At 42.9% G+C, this 21,399-nt stretch overlaps 1 protein-coding gene across 3 annotated transcripts in view; it reads right to left on the reverse strand.

Moving 5' to 3' along the window:
- LOC139264385 (triple functional domain protein) overlaps positions 1-20,620 on the reverse strand; it is a 760,938-nt gene extending 740,318 nt beyond the window's left edge. For all 3 annotated transcript variants that reach the window (XM_070880754.1, XM_070880753.1, XM_070880752.1), the window contains exon 1: positions 20,393-20,620. In XM_070880754.1, coding sequence (XP_070736855.1) covers positions 20,393-20,459 — 67 coding nt within the window. In that variant the 5' untranslated portion in view covers positions 20,460-20,620. The remainder of the gene's footprint in view (positions 1-20,392) is intronic.
- Between the last annotated feature and the right edge of the window lie 779 nt (positions 20,621-21,399).

The following is a 21,399-nucleotide window of genomic DNA, read 5'->3' on the forward strand; positions in this document are numbered from 1 at the left end:
TTTTAAAACCCTGGGATGTAGGCCATCAGGTCTAGGGGATTTGTTGGCTTTTAGTCCCATTAATTTCTCCAATAATACTAATTTCTCCAAGTTCCTTATTTTCACTGGACCCTTGGTTCCCAGCTAATTCTGGAATGTGTGTGTTTTCTACCATGAAAACAGATACAAAGTATTTGTTTAATGTCTCTGCCATTTCCTTATTCCCCATTACAATTTCTCTTGTCTCTGCCTGTAAGGGACCCATGTTTACTTTCACTAATCTTTTCCTTTTTACATACCTACAGAAGCTTTTACAATCTGTTTTTATATTTCTTGCTAATTTATTCTCATTCTATTTTCTCTTAGCATTCAGCAAAAGATGACCAAGAAACTAAAATCCTCCCAATCCCAAGCCTCTTCTTTTAATCTAATACTATCTTTAACTTTGCTTGTTAGCCATGGTTGGACCAATTTTCCCATGGTGTTTTATTCCTTAGGGGAATGTATATTTATTGTGAATGATGAATTGTTTCTTTAAATGTTTGCCATTGCTTATATACCATATCTTTTAATCTAGTTTCCCAATCTAATTTAGCAAACTCACCCCTCATACCTATATAGTTTGTTTGTTCAGATTTAAAACCCTAGTTTCATACTTCACTAAATCACTCTCAAACTCAATGTAACATTCTATCATTATGATCACTCTTCCCCATAGGCTCCTGTACTACAAGGTACTTAATTAACCCAGTCTCATTGCACAATACTAGATCTAAAGTAGCCTGTTCTCAAGTTGATTCCTCAACATATGCCTACCTTTGATCAACATTAAAAATGTATCTCTAAAAGCAACAAGTCCAAATGGAATTAATAGAAGAGGGATAACATTAAACAATTAAATGTCAGAAGATGCCATTTTAGCAAAGTAACCATGTCCTCATGAGGTCTTCAGAGTTTGTTCGATTTAAAGGTTAAGCCTGCTGTGGGCTAATCTCGCCAACCTCCTCCCGATCCCTCCCTGCTCTGCCCCTTTGGACTTTGCCAGTAAATTAGGTATCATCGCCCCTCTCCGCATTTCCATTCAAAATGTGCGTTCACTTGTAAATAAGGGCCTTGCCACCCATGACCTTATTGTGGACAATCAAATTGACATAATGGCATTGACGGAGACATGGTTGAGGGGTGATGACATTTTCCCCCTTAATGAAGCTTCCCCACTTGGTTATACTTTCCATTGTTTGCCATGCCCAAACCGCCCTGGTGGTGGTGTTGTATCCCTTAGCTCAAAAATCACCCCTTGGTCTGTCTCCCTACTCCTCTGGCAATTCCTCCTCCTTCGAGCATCTCACCTTGTTACACCCCTCACGTCTTGCTTTTAAAATATTTGTTCTGTACCATCCATCCAAATAACACACCAGCTTTCTCAGAGATATCTTCTCTGCTTTCCTCCCTCTGCACCGAGCGACTTCTCATCCTCGGTAATTTCAGCGTTCATCTCAACTCTTCTTGCTCCCTCTCCTGAGTTCACTGCCCTTCTTTCCTTTCTTAATCTCTCCCTTGATGTACACAGCAACCCCCTCGATCTTATCACCACACGTGGCCTCGCTATCTCCACCACAAGTATGACAGATAAGGCAATCTACAACCATTTCCTTATATCACTCTATACCCATATTCCCCACGTTTTGTGCATCCGCCTTGGGAAAAAATTCTCCCTCAAGTCCCTTACCACTGCGTTTTCTAATTCCCAACTATCTAGCATTTGACCTACAACTTTTCATGACATTTCTGCAGCTGACTTGTTAAATCACACCCTCTCCGCCACCTTTGATGCACTTGTCCCAACTAACATTATTACATTCTCTCGCCCTAGTCATTTCCCCAGTAAATCCCTCATCTCCGCTCCCTTATGTCCAATGGGACGCGGACTTGAACGTCTTTGGCGAACAACTGGTCTAACTATCCATCACCAGATATGGTTAGATCATATAAAGCACTACCAGGTCCTGCTCTCCATCACTAAAACCGGCCACTATTCTAAAATCTTCCAGGACGGAAAAGATAACACCAGGCTTCTCTTCTCTACTACTAACCATCTCCTCAAACCACACTGCCCTGCCTCCTCCCTCATCAACAATAAATGTGAGGAGTTCATGGTCATCTTTGCTAAAAAGAACATCTCTTCAACTGCCTCTACTGCTTCCCTCCCTTCCCCTAGCACACCAGGCCTTACTTCATCTCAATTTCCCCCCCCCCCCCCCCCACCCCAACTCTAAATTTGCATATCTCTCTGGTTTCTCGCCTATCACCCCTCTTGCTCTTTCAAAGCTCATCTCATTAATGAGACCGACCTGCTACTCTCAACCCTATTCCTACTAAATTGTTGACTAGTCAATTTCCCTTCCAGTTAGCAGATATTGTTAACGGTTCTCTCTCCTCAGGTATTATCCCCCTTTCCTTCAAATCTGCCATCATCAACCCTCTCCTTAAAAAACAACCCGCGACCCCTCCGTCTTTACAAACTATCGACACCATTTCCAATCTCCCTTTTCTCCCCAAAGTTCTTGAGCGTGTTTTTGCCTCCCAAATCCGTGCCCACCTTTCCCAGAACTCCTTCTTGGAATCCCTCCAATCAGGCTTCCGCCCCTCTAAAGTACCGAAAAGGCTCTTACCAAGGTCACAAATGACATCCTAATCGTCTGATAACGTTAAACTATCCTTTCATGTCCTGTCTGCAGCCTTTGACACGGTTATCCACAAAATTCTGCTCCAGTGCCTCTCCTTTGTTGTCCAGCTGGATGGGACTGCACTGGTCTTGTTCCATTCCCATCTTTCTGGCCATCGCCATGGAATCACTTGCAATGGCTTCTCTTCCCGATCCCATACCCTCACCTCTGGTATCCCCCACTGATCTATCCTTGACCCCCTCCCATTTCTCAGCTACATTCTGCCCCTCAGTGACATCCGGCGACACTATTCCAGGGTCATTCTGGAATGCAAAGATCGCACCGGCTACTATTCTCCACTGCTAACCATCTCCTTAAACCCCTCTCCCCTGTCTCCACCATACTCACCTTCAACAAGTGTAAGGAGCTCATGGACCTTTGTCTCAAAAAATTGATACCATCCGATCAACTGAGAGTTCCCTTCCTTTCCCTAGCCCACCAGGCCAAACTTCCTCTGAAGTGCCTGCCTTCCCTAGCCCTAAACTTGCACCTTTCTCTTTGATCTCCCCTCGACCTGTCCACGCTCATCTTGGCCATGAGACCCACTTCCTGCTCCCTTGACCCTATTCCCACTAAGCTACTAACCACAACTTCCTTTTTTGGCTCCCAAGTTAGTCAACATTTTTAAATATTCTCTCTACTCAGGCACGGTCCTCCTCTCCATTAAATCTGCCGTCATCACCCTCTCCTCAAAAAACAATCCTTGACCCCACTGTGCTTGCTAGCTACCACACCATCTCCAAACCCCCTTTTCTCTCCAAGTCCTTCAACATGTTGTTTGCCTCCTAAATCTGTGACCATCTTTCCCGTAACTCCATGTTTGAATCCCTTCAATCTGGTTTCTGCCCCTGCCACAGTAACGAAACAACTCTCAAGTCACAAATGACATCCTTTGTGACTGACGAAAGTAAAATATCCCTCCTCATCCTTCTGGACCAGTCTGCAGCCTTTGATATAGTTGACCACTCCACCTTCCTCCAATGCCTCTCCACCATTGTCCAACAGGGTGGGACTGCACTTGCCTGGTTCCATTCTTATCTATCTAATCGTAGCTAGAAAATCTCCTGCAATGGCTTCTCTCCCCACTCCCACATCGTTATCCTCTGGTGTCCCCCAAGGATCTATCCTTGGCCCCTTCTTATTTCTCATCTATATATACTGCCCCTTGGCGATATCATCCGAAAACAAGGAGTCAGTTTTCAGATGTAGGCCGACGATACCAAGCTCTACCTCCACCACTTCCTTCGACCCCTCCATAGTCTCTAAATTGTCAAAGTGTTTGTCCGACATCCAGTACTGGATGAGCAGAAATTATTCTCCAATTAAAAATTGGGAAGACCAAAGCCGCTGTCTTTGGTTCCCGCCACGAACTGCATTCCCACTCCCTAGCAATCTATCCGAGGCTAAACCAGACTGTTCACAATCTAGACAGCATATTTGACCCTGAACTGAGCTTCCGCCCACATATCCGCGGCGTAACTAAAACCGCCTATTTCCACCACCGTAACATTGCCCACTTCCGCCCCTGCCTCAGCTCTCCTGCTGCTGAAACCCTCATCCATGCCTTTGTTACCTCTAGACTTGACTACTCCAACGCACTCCCACATTCTACACTATGTAAACTGGAGGTCATCCAAAACTCAGCAGCCCCTGTCCTAACTCGAACCAAGTCCCGATCACCCATCACCCCGGTGCTCGCCGACTTACATTGGCTCCCGGTTAAGCAACGCCTCAATTTCAAAATTCTTGTCCTTGTTTACAAATCCCTCCATGCCCTCCCCATCTCTAATCTCTTTCGGCGTCACAATTCCACGGGATGTCTGTGCTCCTCAAATTCTGCCCTCGAGCATCCTGATTATAACTGCTCAACCATCAGTGGCCGTGCCTTCAATGCTTGGGCCCCAAGCTCTGGAACTTCCTCCCTGAACCTCTCTTTCCTCCTTTAAGAGCCCCCTTAAAACCTCTCTCTCCAACCAAGCTTTTGGTCATCTGCCATAATTTCTTCTTCTATGGCTTGGTGTCAAATGTATGTTTTGTCTTATAACACTGCTGTGAAGCACCTTGGAATGTTTTACTAAGTTAAAGGCGCTATATAAATAAAGGTTGTTCTTGTTGGCAAGTTGCAGCAATGCATCTTGTAGATGGAACACACTGCAGCCATGGTGCGCCAGTGGAGCAAGGAGTGGTTGTTTAAGGTGTGGATGGGGTGCCAAACAGACTGATTTGTCCTAGAGCGTGTCAAGCTTTTTGAGCTACAAGTGGAGTGTATTTCATCAGACTCTTGACTCGTGCCCCTCATCGCACAATACCCAGCCTCTGAGACCTGCTCTTGCAGCCACAGTATTTATTTGGCTGCTCCAGTTAAGTTTCTGGTCAATCGGGCCCAAGCCCCCACCTCAGGATGTTGATGGTGGGAGAATTTGATAATGGTAATGCGACTGAATATGAAGTGGGAGGTGGTTCGACTTGTTAGAGATGGTCACTGCCTGGCACTTGCCATTTATCAGCCCATGCCTGGATGCATGCAGCACGCACTGCTTCATTATCTGAAGAGTTGTGAATAGAATTGAACACTTTACATTCCTCAGCGAACATTTCCACTTCTGACCTTATGATGGAACAAAGGTCATCGATGAAGCAGCTGAAGATGGCTGGGCCTAGGACACTGCCCTGAGAAACTCCTGCAGCGATGTCCTGAGGCTGAGATGATTGAACTCCAACAATCACAGCCATCTTCTTTTGTGCTAGATATGAACATAACATAATAGAAGCAGGTGTAGGCCATTTGGCCTCTCGAGCCTGCTCCGCCTTGATCTGATTTTGGCCTCAACTCCAATTCTCTGCCCACTTCCCATAACCCTCAACTCCCTTATCGTTCAAAAATCTGTCTATCTCCACCTTAAATATATTCAATGACCCAGCCTCCACAGCTCTCCGAGGGTTGTGAATCTGTGGAATTCTCTACCCCAGAGAAGAAATTCCTCCTCATCTCCATTTTAAATGGGCGACCCCTTATTCTGAAACTATGCCCCCTTGTTCTAGAGTCCCCCATCCTCTCTGTATTTACCCTGTCAAGTCAATGACTACAGCCATTGGAGAGTTCTCTCCTCTTCCCCCTCCCCTCCTCTTCCCTTTCTCCCCCCCCCCCACCCCCAAAATTCCCATTAACATCAATTTTGCTAGGGCTCCTTGGTGCCACATTCAGTCAAATGCTGCCTTGATCTCATCCCACCTCTGGAATTCAGCTCTTTACTCCATGTTTGGAGCAAGGCTGTAATGAGGTCTTGAGCCAAGCGGTCCTGGCGGAACCCAAACTGAGCATCGGTGAGCAGGTTATTGGCGAGTGTCACTTGATAGCACTGTTGACGACATCTTCCATCACTTTGCTGATGATGGAGTAGGTTGATGGGGCGGTAATTGGCCGGATTGGATTGGTCATGCTTTGTGGACAGGACATACCTGGACAATTTTCCACTTTGTCAGGTAGATGCTAGTGTTGTAGCTGTATTGGAACAGCTTGGTTAGCGCATCTAATTCTGGAGCACGTCATCAACCCTACAGCCAGGATGTTGTCAGGGGCCCATTGCCTTTGCTGCATACAGTGCACTCAGCTATTTCTTGATATCATGTGGAGTGAATTGAATTGGCTGAAGACTAGCATCTGTGTTGGTCGGGACCTCAGAGGGTCGCCGAAATGGATCGTTCACTGGGCACTTCCGGCTGAAGATGGTTGCAAATACTTTAGCCTTGTCTTTTGCGCTCACGTGCTGGGCTTCTCCATCATTGGGAATGGGAATGTTCATGGAGCCACCTCCTTCTGTTAGTTGTTTCATTGTCCACCGCCATGAATCTGATGATTACCTCATGCAAACTTCCTTCTGTACCACCCACAGACTCGCTACTTTCATGATGCACAAACATTTTAACTTTCACATTATGAGTGCATTTTAATTAGTTGAGTTCTATCACTTGTACTGTTGGATAAATCTTCTAAATCAAGCCAGATTCCACCAAGTCTTTTACATACATGATATGAAAGATCCTTTAACAGTTATCACTGCTGGATTCTCGTCTAAAAGCAAAACAGACAGTATTGTTATTAATTTCCCCCTAGTGTGTTAACGGAATGCAACAACCTGGTTACCATCAAATGGATTATAATCCATGGTGGAGTTAACAACATGCAGCAAATATACAGTGGAATGTGAACTTGTGCGATCCACAATCAATTTACAGCACAGACTTACTATGAAAGCCTAACTTGTAGCACATATCAAAAACTTCCCAGCACTATTTGGGGTTATCATACAGTTTGATCAGCATCCAGATCTCCCCAGCTCAAACCACAACATTAACACACCAACCAAGCAGTTATGTCTTAATCTTAAAATAAAATGCTATTATTTTAAAACATTGCCTTTATACACACATAGTGGTATTAGTCTGACTCACTACCATAAAATACATTGATCATTCAATCTACTCATTTTCCTTCTGTAGCCCATCCTCAAAAATTTCAATTATCTAGTTACTACAGTATTCAAGTTATTTAAAAAATGCACATAGCATTTCTTTCATTGCATAGGGGCGAGCATGCTTTATAGCGGACTTTTGGAGTTTGTAAATTAAAAAAAAATCAGCAAATATCACCGTGAAACTGAATCACCAAATTTGAAATATATAGTTAAAAATTCTGGATCACCACATGGGTAAGTCTTGCCCTTAAATGTCACTGAAGCAAACTAGTAAATGCAGCATCTAAGCTACAAGATTTAAGTACAAATATTTTGTTTACTAGATATCCATTGTGGAAAGGGCCTATTGGAAGAAAAACTCGAACTCTTACAGCTAAATGTCAATCTGATTCAAGAATGCAAAATAGAAGAAAAAAATCATTGATGGAGCACGTAATGGGTAATGAACTACAACAGATAAGAGAAGAGTAGGGCCCAAGTTTCAGCTGGAATTGCTCCTATTTTTTGGGAGCAACTACTTTAGTTTGGAGTATCTTAGAAATCGCAATTCTCGGCATTTAGTTTACTTCAGTTCAGTGAGTTAGTTTGGTTTAGTTTTAGTTCTGTTTTTTTTCCCCAAAAGGGGGCGTTACCAGCCACTTACGCCTGTTTTGCAAGTCTAAGCTGCGAAATGTTACTCCAAACTAACTTAGAACGGAGTACGTGTCAACTTTTGTACGCTCAGAAAAACGTTGCGTACACTTTAGAATTAGGTGCAGGCAAGCCAGAGATGCCCGGGGGAGGAGGGGTGGGGAGAAGTTAGGGGATTATCCAAAGCATTAAACACTTTACTTTTAGCAATAAAGAGCCATCATCAATAAATGATAAAATCAATAAATAACAAAAATAAAAATCAATAATTCAATAAATAAAAAATCACTGCAGCATCTAGCAGTTCGGGAGCCCTCCAACAGCACACGCAGCCCTGCCTGCCAAGGAGCTGGTCGGGCGGGCCCCACCGCCAAGGGGGTGCTCGGGCAGGCCGGCAAGGAGGCCTCGAGATATGGGCAGTGGCGACAAGGCGAGACCCAAGGTCGGGCAGCAGCGAGGCGAGGGACGGTGAGGCAGGCAAGCCACTCGGCCAAAAATAGGAGCGGCGAACATTGCGACGTCCTTTCGGCCAGAGATAGGGTTGCCCGGAGACAGTACTTGCTGGGAGGGCCAGGAGCTATTACGCACACGTGCAGACTCCACTGAGCACGCGCGCAGCTGTCGGCACTCTTTTCGGCGCAGGGCTGTAGCTCCGCGCCGAGCCGACTGCTAAACAGGCCGGCTGAACACGGAGAATTGCGAGGCAAGTTTTAGGCGGCTTTTAATTCTACAAAATAGGCAGCCTCTTCAGAGGTGCGCTGTTCTGCAGGACAGCCAAAACTTGGGCCCTAGGAGAGTATCTTAGTAGTAGTGATCACAACAGAGTAAGGTTCAAGATTAGGATCGAGAGTGACAAGAGTACAAAGAATAAGGTAACAGATTGGAAAAGAGGATGAAACCAAAGAAAGTAAACTGGGAGAAAATCTTGAAAAACAGAGGCAGAGAAACTATAGTAAATCTTCAAATGGGTAAATCAATAGTTCAAGAGAAATGTATTCCACTAAAAGCCAAGAACGAGCAAGCTAATTATGAATGAAAAGTAGTAAAGACAAAATTGAAGTTAAAGAAAAAGACAAAAGAAGTTCTTATACTAAAGGATAGGACAAAGGGGAATTCAAAGAGCTCAGGAGAGAAGTTTTTTTTTTAAATCAGAAAGGCAAAGAGAAATTACAAAAATCAAATTATCAAGGAACATACAAAGAAATAATAAAGTATCCTCTCAACACAAATAACAAAAGGAAAATTAAAGCAGGGATAGGGACACTAAAGGATGAGAAAAATAAACTCACAGGTAATGACTGAGAAATAGCAGAAGTATTAAATAATGTTACCTTGCATTTTACTAAAGATAATTAAATGGACAGTTCACTAGAGGATGAGTTTAAAAATAATTAGTACAGTTAGGATAGAAAGGGATAAAATAATTGACAAACAAATCTAAAAGAGGATAAAATCCCAGGTCCAGATGGTGTGCACCCATTCATATGCAAGGAAACTAAGGAGGAGATAGCAGAGGCACTAAATCAAAGTTTGACAAGAGAGGGGATAGTTTCACAGTACTGGTGAACAACTAATGTTGTTCCTATATACAGAAAGGGATATAGAACAAAGCCTGGGAACTGCAGACCGGTCAGCTTAACGGCGGTGATAGGAAAGATACTGGAATTGATACTAAAAAAGTGTTAAGATCAAGATACAGAAAATATAATTTTAAAAGTCAGCAGGGAGGGACTCCAAAAGGCCAAGTCATGCTTAACTAACCGGATAGAATTCTTTGAAGTGGTAACAGAAAGAGTAGACATGAGTAATGCAGTAGATGTCATGTACTTGGATTTTCAAAAAGGAGTTTGATAAGGTACCTCAAGGCAGACTCATGACAAAGGTTAAAGCAAGTGGAGTCAGGGGAGAAATAACTGAATTGGCTAAAAAATAGAAAGCAGAGTATATGGGTAAAGGGTAGTTATTCAGATAGGAGGAAGGTTGAAAGCAGTGTTCCACAAGGATCACTGCTGGGACCAATGTTATTCACAATTTACCAGATCTGGACCTAGGAAAAAGCAACTCAATATCAAAATTTGCAGAGGATACCAAACTGGGGAGGGGTATAGCTAACACTGAGGAACAATGCAACATAATCCAAGAAGACATTAGAAAACTTGCAGACTGAGCAGTTAAGTGCAAAATGAACTTTAACATAGATAATTGAGGTAATGCACTTTGGTACAAAAAAAATAGAAACATCACCTACACCTTAGAAAGTAAGAATCTGAATGGGGGAGAAGGCCAAAGGGAGCTAGGGATACAGGTGAACAAATCATTAAAAGCAGCATCACAGGTCAGCAAAGCAATTAGAATCATAGCATCATAGAAATTTACAGCACAGAAGGAGGCCATTTCAGCTCATCATGTCCGCGCCGGCCGACAAAGAGCTATCCAGTCTAATCCCACTTTCTAGCCCTGTAGGTTGCGGCACTTCAAGTACACATCCAAGTACTTCTTAAAATGTGGTGAGGGTTTCTGCCTCTGCCACCCTTTCAGGCAGTAAGTTCCAGATCCCCACCACTCTGGGTGAAGAAATCTCCCTTCAAATCCCCTCTAAACCTCCTACCAATTACTTTAAGTCTATGCCCCTGGTTGTTGACCCCTTCTGCTAAGAGAAATAGGTAGGTCCTTCCTATCCACTCTATCTAGGCCTCTCAATTTTATACAGCTCAATAAGGTCTCCCCTTAGCCTCCTCTGTTCCAAAGAAAACAAATGCTGCCTATCCAATCTTTCTGCATAGCTAAAATTCTCTAGTCCAGGCAACATCCTTGTAAATCTCCTCTGTACCCTCTCTGATGCAATTACATCTTTCCTTTAACGTGGTGACCAGAACTCCACACAGTACTCTAGCTGTGGCCTAACTAGAGTTTTATAGAGTTCAACCATAACATAAGAACATAAGAAATAGCAGGAGTAAGCCATTTGGCCCCTCGAGCTTGCTCTGCCATTCAATATCATGGCTGATCTGATCATGGACTCAACGCCACTTCCTGCCCGCTAAAAATCTGTCTATCTCCACCTTAAATATATTCAAATGACCTCGCCTCCATAGCTCTCTGGGGCAGAGAAGTCCATAGATTTACAACTTTGAGAGAAGAAATTCCTCCTCATCTCTGTTTTAAATGGGCGGCCCCTTATCCTGAGACTATATCCTCTAGTTTTAGTTTCCCCTATGAGTGCAAATATCCTCTCTGCATCCACCTTGTTATTTTATATGTTTCAATAAGATCACCCCTCATTCTTCTGAACTCCAATGTGTATAGGCCCAACCTATCCTCATAAGTCAACCCCCTCATCTCCGGAATCAACCTTATGAACCGCCTCCAATGCAAGTATATCCTTCCTTAAATACGGAGACCAAAACTGTCGCAGTACTCAAGGTGTGGCCTTACCAATACCCTGTACAGTTGTAGCAGGACTTCTCTGCTTTTATGCTCTATCCCCTGCTCTTGTATTCTATGCCTCAGCTAATAAAGGCAAATATCCCGTATGCCTTCTTAACCATTTTACCTGCCTGGCCTGCTACCTTCAGGGATCTGTGGGCATGCACTCCAAGGTCCCTTTGTTCCTCTACACTTCTCAGTGTCATACCACTTAATGTGCATTCCTTTGTCTTGTTAGCCCTCTGCAAATGCATTACCTCACACTTCTCCGGATTGAATTCCATTTGCCACTGTTCTGCCCACCTGACCAGTTCATTGATATCTTCCTGCTAACATAGCATTGGGATTTATTACTAAGAGTATAGATTTTAAAAGTAGGGAAATTATGTTAAGCTTGTATAGGATACTGGTCAGGGTACTTAAGAGTATTGTGCACAATTCTGATCTCCATACTATAAAAAAAGGACATAGAAGCACAGGAGAAAATGCAGAGAGTATTTTCAGGATTGTACCAGAACTGAGAGATTACAACTATCAGGAAAGATGAACAGGTTGGGGCTTTGTTTAGAAGAGAAGACTACCCGATACCGGTCTTTAAAATTATGATTGGGTTAGACAGGGTAGATATGGAGAGAATGGCAGGATTTTGCAGTAAAAATGGTGTGACTAAAGAGTAAATTGGACTGCACATGCGGTTAAATGCGTAAATCAGGAAGTTGCTGTCCGAGTTGCCCTGTTCCTCCAGTAGATTTGCGCTTTTTTTTTTTTTTTTTTTTTTTTTAAGTATCTCGCCCAGAGACTTGTCATTGAAACATATGGAAGTGCGTGATGTTGTGGTACTTGCACGATAGATTAGCTGCGAATGTGCGAAAATGTATAGCAATGGAGACAGTGAAGTGAACAAAGGAATCATGGAAGGATAACCAAAAGAATGTCAGACTGCAAATGTTACAACATTGGCACGAAGAGCAGACTTGCTCAAGGTCTTGGTTACTAGTCATGCCGGTAAAGTTGTAGCAATAACAAGCAATGGGTGAAAAGCTCTTTGTGCAAAAACAGTTGCTGTTACACATAACCACTTGCCCGTATCTAATTGGGCAAGGAAGGCTAGGTGTCAGCTCATGAGTGGACAAAGGGAAGGAGGGATCACAAAAGGATAGGGTGAACTGAATGTCCCTCAATTGTATTACGTACCGAAAGTGTATAACCGTTGCGTCCCTACATTGTAACGGGGCTTGCCCGAGGGAAGTGGGCGCACTCTGAGGGAGAGCGTTCCTTTGTTCTGATAAGTCCCGGCCGGTGAAACAATTAATAAAGTCTGCTTTGTTATAAGCTGCTATGGTGTTCGCGTGTCAGTGTATTCGCTGAAACAGATTGAGGGAAAAAGAATCCGTATTAACATAGCCACCAAACTCACCAGAAAAAGTTAGGACTTGTCCATTCCAGTATATGTAAAGGCATGATAAGTCTTAATTACTGCCAAACAACCTCCCTGGCACTGAAAATTAATTTTTACAAGTGTGTAATCTCATTACTTCAGATTTTTATTTTGTTGGCGATTGAAAAGAAATTAAATTTTTTTTTTTACATATTCTTTGTCTCTTATTTTTCTCTTAATTCTACCTTTATTTTCCTCTCTTTTGCTTTCTGTATATGATTTGGCATTGAATTCTAACTTACACTTCCTGGTTCAGACTCTGCAGGCCTCACTAAGGATTCTTCAATCTGATTGGTTAAGGAGGTACACAGTTGATTACTCTGTTCTCACAGGTCCCAGATACCCTGTAATGGGCACCACGCTGTTTTGGCTTTCTATTAGCCGCAAGTCCCATAGAAAGTCTGTGGGCAAGTGTATGTGTAGTGCACAGCTAGTGCTGTTCATTCGCCGCAAAATCCGTACCAATGTTTCCACTTGTGGGAGAATCCAAAACTAGGGGCCAGAAATACAAAATTGTTTCTAATAAATCCAATAGGGAAAGAAGAAGAAATGTATTTTCTCAGAGTGGTTACAACGTGGAACTCGCTACCACAGGAAGTGGTTGAGGTAAATAGCTTAGATGTTTTCAAAAGGAAATTAGATGAGTACATGAGGGAAAAGGGAATAGAAAGACATGCTGAAAGGCTGAGAGGAGGCAGCTAGAATGGGAGAAGACTCGTGTGGATTATAGACACCAGCACAGACTCATTGGGCTGAATGTCCAGTTTCTGTGCTGCATATTCTATTTAACACTAAGCCCTGGATCTTGCGGTGGGTAATGACGGCGAACTCTCAGCATTTATCATTACACCTCTGAAACTAACGGCAATGTCAGGATTTAGTGCATGCGCATTCAAACATGGAAATCCTAAAGTTGGGGTCAGTCATTCGCTGTTTTAACACAGGCTGTGCTATACAGCACCATCTCTCCCCACCCCCCACCAGCAATCAGTAGAATCACGAACTGACGGAAACTGGAGCTTTTCCGTGCTAATATCGTTGTTAAATACCCAATTATAAATCTTATTGGAATAGATGCAACTGGGGTTTTAACAGCGTATTGACTGTTAAACAACCATTCTAGCCCTGAAAGACTCATTTTTATATATTTGTGGAATGTCAAATTTCTCCATTATGATCAATAATACAATTTTTCTTATATAAATGTTTTTTTTTTCAAAAGTCTGTATGATATTGCAGCTTCTACTTTATCTCCATGTGAAAGTCACAATCTTTATTTCACTCTTTGCAACATTTTTAAAAAGTGAGGATAAAAGCTGCTTTTTATCTCCTGGTTTACTGTCTGAGAATTCTTCAATGTGATTGGCTGCTTTGGGACAGCTTGATGATGTCACTGCTGCACCGCACTAAGAATCCCCTATTCACAGCACAACAATCAATTACATATCGGAGGTCTCTATGGGCAGCTTTCTTAGAGGGCAGCGGCAATCACCATTGCATCGCCGCTGACTGCAAATTATGGGCCATTCTATATAATTAATAACCCAATGACAAATTTCCTGTCAGACAATTTAAAAACACAGCTCAGAATATAGCTACAGATATAAAGATGTAAGTCAGGGTGCACTAAATAGGCTGAAAGACCTTTCCTCATTCCTTCCTTATCTACAGCAAGTATCTAATGTCACTAATTCAGCAGCATAAATCTCTGCACACCTATGAACAAGCATATTTCTACTTAACAAAAAGAGATTTAAATGAAATTGCAATCAACACATTTTTCAACTTCACATTAATTGTAGCTACATTGTTCAACCAACTAAAGCTGTTAGTGTGATTACAAGTTTTGTATAACATTGAAAAAAATGATAGACAATGGAAAGGAAGCTTAGCCATACAGAAGTTTGGATTTTGGGCCTGTCATCCAACCAGAGAGGTGGAGGGTTGGGAAATAAGTCAGTGTATTTTGTAACATTCTGAATTCAGAGGGTAGGAGAAAAATAAAACATGCAGAACTAAAAATATTTACAAAATTTACATTTTACATCAGAAGCCCCTATAGAGGTACCATATATTTAGCTCATTCTTGATTTTTTTTTTAAAAAAGACATAATTCATTCACTCATACCCAGGTGAAAATAGAGTATGTTATTGCTGTCAAGGATTACATACGATACTAAATAGAACTCAATGAATACTAATCTCAATTACTACTATTCTTCCCCCAGAAAGGACCAAGTACAAATAAGGATTGGCTTATTACACAATCCAAATTTGTTCAGAACATTTGGCTCAATGCAGTTTCATAGATACAGTTTCAATAATCAGTTTGTGAGAAGTTTCAACAAAGCAACATTAGAAACATTTCACTTATCAGAAGGTTTCACCCATATTTACAATCCACAATTGGCAAACAGGAAGATCTTGTGTGGTACATTGCATGACAGCCAAATTAAATTGCAAGAATGAGAATTCAGGTGTCTGGAATGATGGTAGATTCTTAAGATTATATGATCCCAAAATCAAAAAAACTGAAGTGTCTAATTGTTGAAATTATCAGCGTTCAAATACAAGTTACTGATAAGACAATTCACTTTATGGTGGTGTACTTTTTCTGTGTGTGCATGCAGTGGACTGTGTAGAGAGCAGTAGATTCAAAGATCTCTTCCACAAAGGTGAAGCAATTTTAGTAAAAACTTTGATTTATGTCTAGATTATATGTATCTCTCAATTTAGTGAAGATAATAAATTTCAACAAAGGCTAGATAATTCTTCACGCTACTCAACGGTTAGAAACAAAAAATTATAAAATCTGATTCTCTCCAAGATTAGCCATGCTGGAGTACACAAATCAGACTGATAAAGATGTTCAAACATAAAAGATTCATGTTTGTGATGGTGTATTTTTTCAACACTTTTTTTTTTAAAAACCTCCACACACACACATCAAGTTCTATAAGATTCAACATATTTCAATAGCAAGACAAAAACAAGCAACGTACATCCAATGTCCACCCAAGTTTGCGACTGGATGTCTGTTTTCAGTGGGGTTCCACAGGGCTCAGTATTCAGTCCCTTATTTTTTGTAGTATATATTAATGATTTGGACTTAAATGTAGGAGCATGATAAAGAAATTTGCAGATGATACAAAAATTGGCCGTGTGGTTGCCAGTGAGGAGGAAAGCTCTAGACTGCAGGAAGATCGATGAACTGGTTAATTGGGCAGAAAAGTGGCAAATGGAATTCAATCCGGAAAATTGCGAGGTAATGCACTTGGAGTGAGGACAAGGTATGGGAATAAACGATAAATGGGAGGATACTGAGAGGTATGGAGGAACAGAGTGACCTTGAGGTATATGTCCACAGATCCTTAAAGGGAGCAGGACAAGTCGATAAGGTAATTAAAAAGGCATATGGAATGCCGAGGCAGGGAAGTTATGCTGGAACTGTACACAACACTAGTTGGGCCAGTTTGAGTACTGCATGCAATTCTGGTCACATTATAAAAAGGATGTGATTACACTAGAAAGGGTGAAGAGGACATTTACGAGGATGTTGCCAGGACAGGATAACTTTAGCTATGAGGAAAGATTGAATAGGCTGGGGCTGTTTTCCTTGGAACAGAGGAGGCTGAGGGGAGATTCAATTGAGATGTGAAAAATGATGTGGAGTCAAGATACAGTGGATAGGAAGGACTTGTTTCCCTTAGCAAAGGGGTCAATAACCAGGGGGGATAGATTAAAGTAGTTGGTAGAAGGATTAAAGGAGAGGAGGAAAAATGTCATCCAGAGGGTGGCAGGCATCTGGAACTCACTGCCTGAAAGGGTGGTAGAGGCAGGAACCCTCATCACATTTAAAAAGTACTTGGATGTGCACTTAGGGCTACTAACCTAGTGCTGGAAAGGTGGAATTAGGCTGGGTAGCTCTTTTTCGATTGGTACAGAGATGATGGGCCAAATGGCCTCCTTCTGTATCAATCTTTCTATGATTCTATGTAGAAACCCCTAGTTTGTAAACATTTAGGGGCCATTAACAACTGACCATTTTAGCAACCTCTTAGGGCAGGCGAGAGTTATGTTCCACTTCTACAAACATTATTCTAAAACAAATCAGTTTTAGTAACTTTTAAATAAGGGTAAGAAAAAGCAGACCTCTTTGCTCCCTTCTGAAAAAGATGACAACAGGTGGACTTTTGAACCCAATGGAAAACACTATCCTCCTCCAAAGAAAAACTGGTGCTCATTTTTTTAAATTATCACTGAGAAAAAAACAAACAAGATTTGTTTCTCCATCTATCTTCTTTGTTACCAAGCCCAATTTTTTTTTAATAAGAGCAACACATCAATAACTGTTGGAATGTTTTTGTGGATGATCCTGGTTCGTAGATGAACATATAAACCTACAGATTCAATCAGAAGCCTCAGAGATTCAGGCCAGGCTTAAGATGTTATTACTGGTTAGCCTTCCAGTTACTGCAACACTCAAAATCGTTCTTCAGAACACAATGCAAAAAACAAACAAGCAGAGAACCCATCTCTGGTCAGATTCATGTCTGCTGCAGCTTCTAGTATGGATCTTTAAATCCAGATTGGTCTCCACTACATTTCATAAACTTTTAAATTTTCCACAATTTCCATCTTCTCACAAAGAGACTCCCCCCCACCCCCCTTTGTTATACATATTGTTTCTAGCTCCACTCCATATATTCCCTTCTCCTCTACTCTCAAATGTGTAAGCAATCAGCAATTTCACATCCAAAGTCCCTATAATTCTCCATCGCATCATCTTGTACTTCCCTCCTCTATACATCCAAGTCATACATTGAAAACCAGTGTTCCAAGTCTCTCCCACACATAGAAACATAGAAAATAGGTGCAGGAGTAGGCCATCCGGCCCATCGAGCCTCCACCACCATTCAATAAGATCATGGCTGAACATTCCTTCAGTACCCCGTTCCTGCTTTCTCTCCAAAACCCTTGATCCCTTTCGCCGCAAGGGCCATATTTAACTCCCTCTTGAATATATCCAATGAACTGGCATCAACAACTCTCTGCAATAGGGAATTCCATAGGTTAACAACTCTGAGTGAAGAAGTTCCTCCTCATCTCAGTCCTAAATGGCTTACCACTTATCCTAAGACTATGTCCCCTGGTTCTGGACTTCCCCAACATCGGGAACATTCTTCCTGCATCTAACCTGTCCAGTTCCGTCAGAATTTTATATGTTTCTATGAGATACCCTCTCATCCTTCTAAACTCCAGCTATTACAGGCCCAGTAAATCCAGTCTCTCCTCATATGTCAGTCTTGCCATCCCTGGAATCAGTCTGGTGAACCTTCGCTGCACTCCCTCAATAGCAAGAACATCCTTCCTCAGATTAGGAGACCAAAACTGAACGCAATATTCCAGGTGGGGCCTCACCAAGGCCCTGTACAACTGCAGTAAGACGTCCCTGCTCCTATACTCAAATCTCCTTGCTATAAAGGCTAACATACCATTTGCCTTCTTCACCGCCTGCTGTACCTGCATGCCAACCTTCAATGACTGATGAATCATGACACCCAGGTCTCACTGCACCTCCCCTTTTCCTAATCTGCCGCCATTCAGATAATATTCTGCCTTCGTGTTTTTGCCCCCAAAGTGGATAACCTCACATTTATCCACATTATACTGCATCTGCCATGTATTTGCCCACTCGCCTAACCTGTCCAAATCATCCTGCAGTCTCTTAGCACCCTCCTCACAGCTCACACCGCCACCCAGTTTAGTGTCATCTGCAAACTTGGAGATATTACACTCAATTCCATCATCCAAATCATTAATATATATTGTAAAGAGCTGGGGTCCCAACACCGAGCCCTGCAGCACTCCACTAGTCACTGCCTGCCATTCTGAAAAGGACCCGTTAATCCCGACTCTCTGCTTCTTGCCTGCCAGCCAGTTCTCTATCCACGTCAGTACATTATCCCCAATACCATGTGCTTTGATTTTGCACACCAATCCACTGGTTCTCCCCTGTCCACTCTACTAGTTACATCCTCAAAAAATTCCAGAAGATTTGTCAAGCATGATTTCCCCTTCATAAATCCATGCTGACTTGGACAGATCCCATCACTGCTTTCCAAATGCGCTGCTATTTCATCCTTAATGATTGATTCCAACATTTTCCCCACTACTGATGTCAAGCTAACCGGTCTATAATTACCCGTTTTCTCTTTCCCTCCTTTTTTAAAAAAAGTTGTGTTACATTAGCAACCCTCCAGTCCATAGGAACTGATCCAGAGTCGATAGACTGTCAGAAAATTACCAATGCATCCATTATTTCTAGGGCCACTTCCTTAAGTACTCTAGGATGCAGACTATCAGGCCCTGGGGATTTATCAGCCTTCAATCCTGTCAATTTCCCCAACACAATTTCTCACCTAATAAGGATATCCTTCAGTTCCTCCTTCTCACTAGACCTTCAGACCCCTAGTACATCCAGAAGGTTAGTTGTGTCTTCCTTTGTGAAGCCAGAACCAAAGTATTTGTTCAATTGGTCTGTCATTTCTTTGTTCCCCATTATAAATTCACCTGAATCCAAAAGGAGTCAAAAGGAAGAGCTCCCTCCCCATTCCTCTACTCATAGCATCCTTTCCATTGTTCCATTTTGTCTCCCCCACTCAATTCCCCATTTCTCCCATTCCCTGCTCTCATCCCCCATCTCCCCTCCTCCATTCCACCAAGCTTTCCCCTTTTCTCTCTCTCTCTCCAATCCTCCTCCTTGCACTCACTCCAAAATTCTACTTTCTATTGCCCCTCAATCAACTGCCTCTGTCGGTTCACCATTTCTCTTGCCTTTCTCTCATTCCAATTTCCACCCTCTCCCTTTTCAAAGTCTCCAATTATTTTTCTCACATCACTCAACAACTTTATTTGAAAGCTCCTCCAATGTTTCAGTTGGTTGGTTCACTGTCCACTAGAAGTCAGAAGATCCCAAGTTCAATTCCCTGTCTGTACAAAGTCAGCAGATCTCTGTCAAGCCAGCAGTAACACTATAATTGGCTCGTGAATCCCTGGGTTGGAGAGAAAATATAAAATCAGCCCTCCTCCTGATCACAATTCAGTAACCTGCTGAAAAAGTGCACGGGAGTGTCAGGTAAGGTCAGAATTAAGCTCAGTTGTGATGCTTGCTGATACTATCTTAGCTCACACATGATTTTAAGGTTAAAGTCAATAAATACCCAATGGAGGATGAATCCCCAAATTAATCCCTAGTCCCCTACTCTTATCCATCCATGTCCCTTCATTCCCTCTCATATGTCTCTGCTCCCTATTCTCTTCTACCCTGTCTCTGTCCATTTCAATCTTTTCTCTATTCCTTCTTCCTATCTACCTCTTTAACCTAATTCATTCTTCTGCATCACCTCTTTTTCTCTATCTATTCAGTTCTTCCACACTTCTCGTTCTCTAGCTTCCTTTAGCATCTTCGTCATCCTTTCTCCATCAACCTCCCATTCCCTTTTCCCTCCTTGTCTCCTCCTTCCCCCATCCCCCTCTCTCCTTCTCCCTAACCCTCAATCGTCTCTTCTCATTTCCTTATCTGCCCTTTTATATCCTTCTATCTTCCTCCCCTTCTCCTCCCTGTCGGACCCGCACTCAGTACATCTGTCCACAATCACTGGGCCCAGCCCAGCTCCCAGAGCCAGGCTGCAGTCCCGCGTCTCCCAGTCACTCACCCGATCGGAAAAACGCGGCGATATCGGCGTCTCCGGCCGCGTCCTCCGCCCCCTCGGCAGAGCTCATGTTGACGGCGGCGGCAGCGGCGGCGGCGGCCTCCTCCTCCTCCTCCTCGGTTACAATCCTCCCGTGAAGCGGGGATCCCGATCCCGACCGGCAGCCGCCACCACCAAGCGGAGAGCGCGCGACACCGACGGAGAAAGCGCCGCCACCTCTACCAGCTCTCCTCCATCTTGGAACCGTGAGTCACCGTCCGGCACACATCGGCAAGCATCGGCAACTTCCGGAACTCCAGCCATCCCGTCCCATCCCAAGGTCACTGCTCCTCCAGCAGGAAGGAGCCGGCAAGCGGCAGCAACCAGAACACCACACAATGTGCAAATACAAAGATACGGCGATGCGCCGAGAGACACAGGGCTGCAAACACAAACAATGTACAAATTGATCCTTTGGCAATATTCGGAGAGATACAAACTCTCGCAGGTGCATGGTATGCAGAGACAGAAAGAGATACAATTTAATACACTACCACTAATCAAAGATACCAACACAGAGAGCATACCGATAAGTGGATTGGAAACAGAATTGTTACATATGTAAACCTGAAAATATTTTCACAATCCCTTGGGTACTTAAGGAGGCCTCACAGGCTGGAGAGGCACTCTGGAGACCTGCAATAAGAGTAAGGTCACACTTTACTTTGGTCAGACTCGTTATTCATACATAACAAGAATAAAGAAAGACTTGCATTTATATAGCGCCTTTCACGACGCAGCAGCCAATTTGCACACAGTAAGCTCCCAAAAACAGCAATGTGATTAATCCCTGAACACAACAAATATTAGCCAGGACACAGGGGATAACTCACCTGCTCTTCAAAATCGTGCAATGGGATCTTTCATGTCCACCTGAGAAAGCAGACAGGACCTCTTTTTAATAGCTCATCCACTGCACTGGAGTCTCTGATATGTCCTTACTATATAGTATAAATGCACATGAGGCCCAT

The sequence above is a fragment of the Pristiophorus japonicus genome, chromosome 5, assembly GCF_044704955.1.
Source record: "Pristiophorus japonicus isolate sPriJap1 chromosome 5, sPriJap1.hap1, whole genome shotgun sequence".
NCBI lineage: Eukaryota > Metazoa > Chordata > Chondrichthyes > Pristiophoridae > Pristiophorus > Pristiophorus japonicus.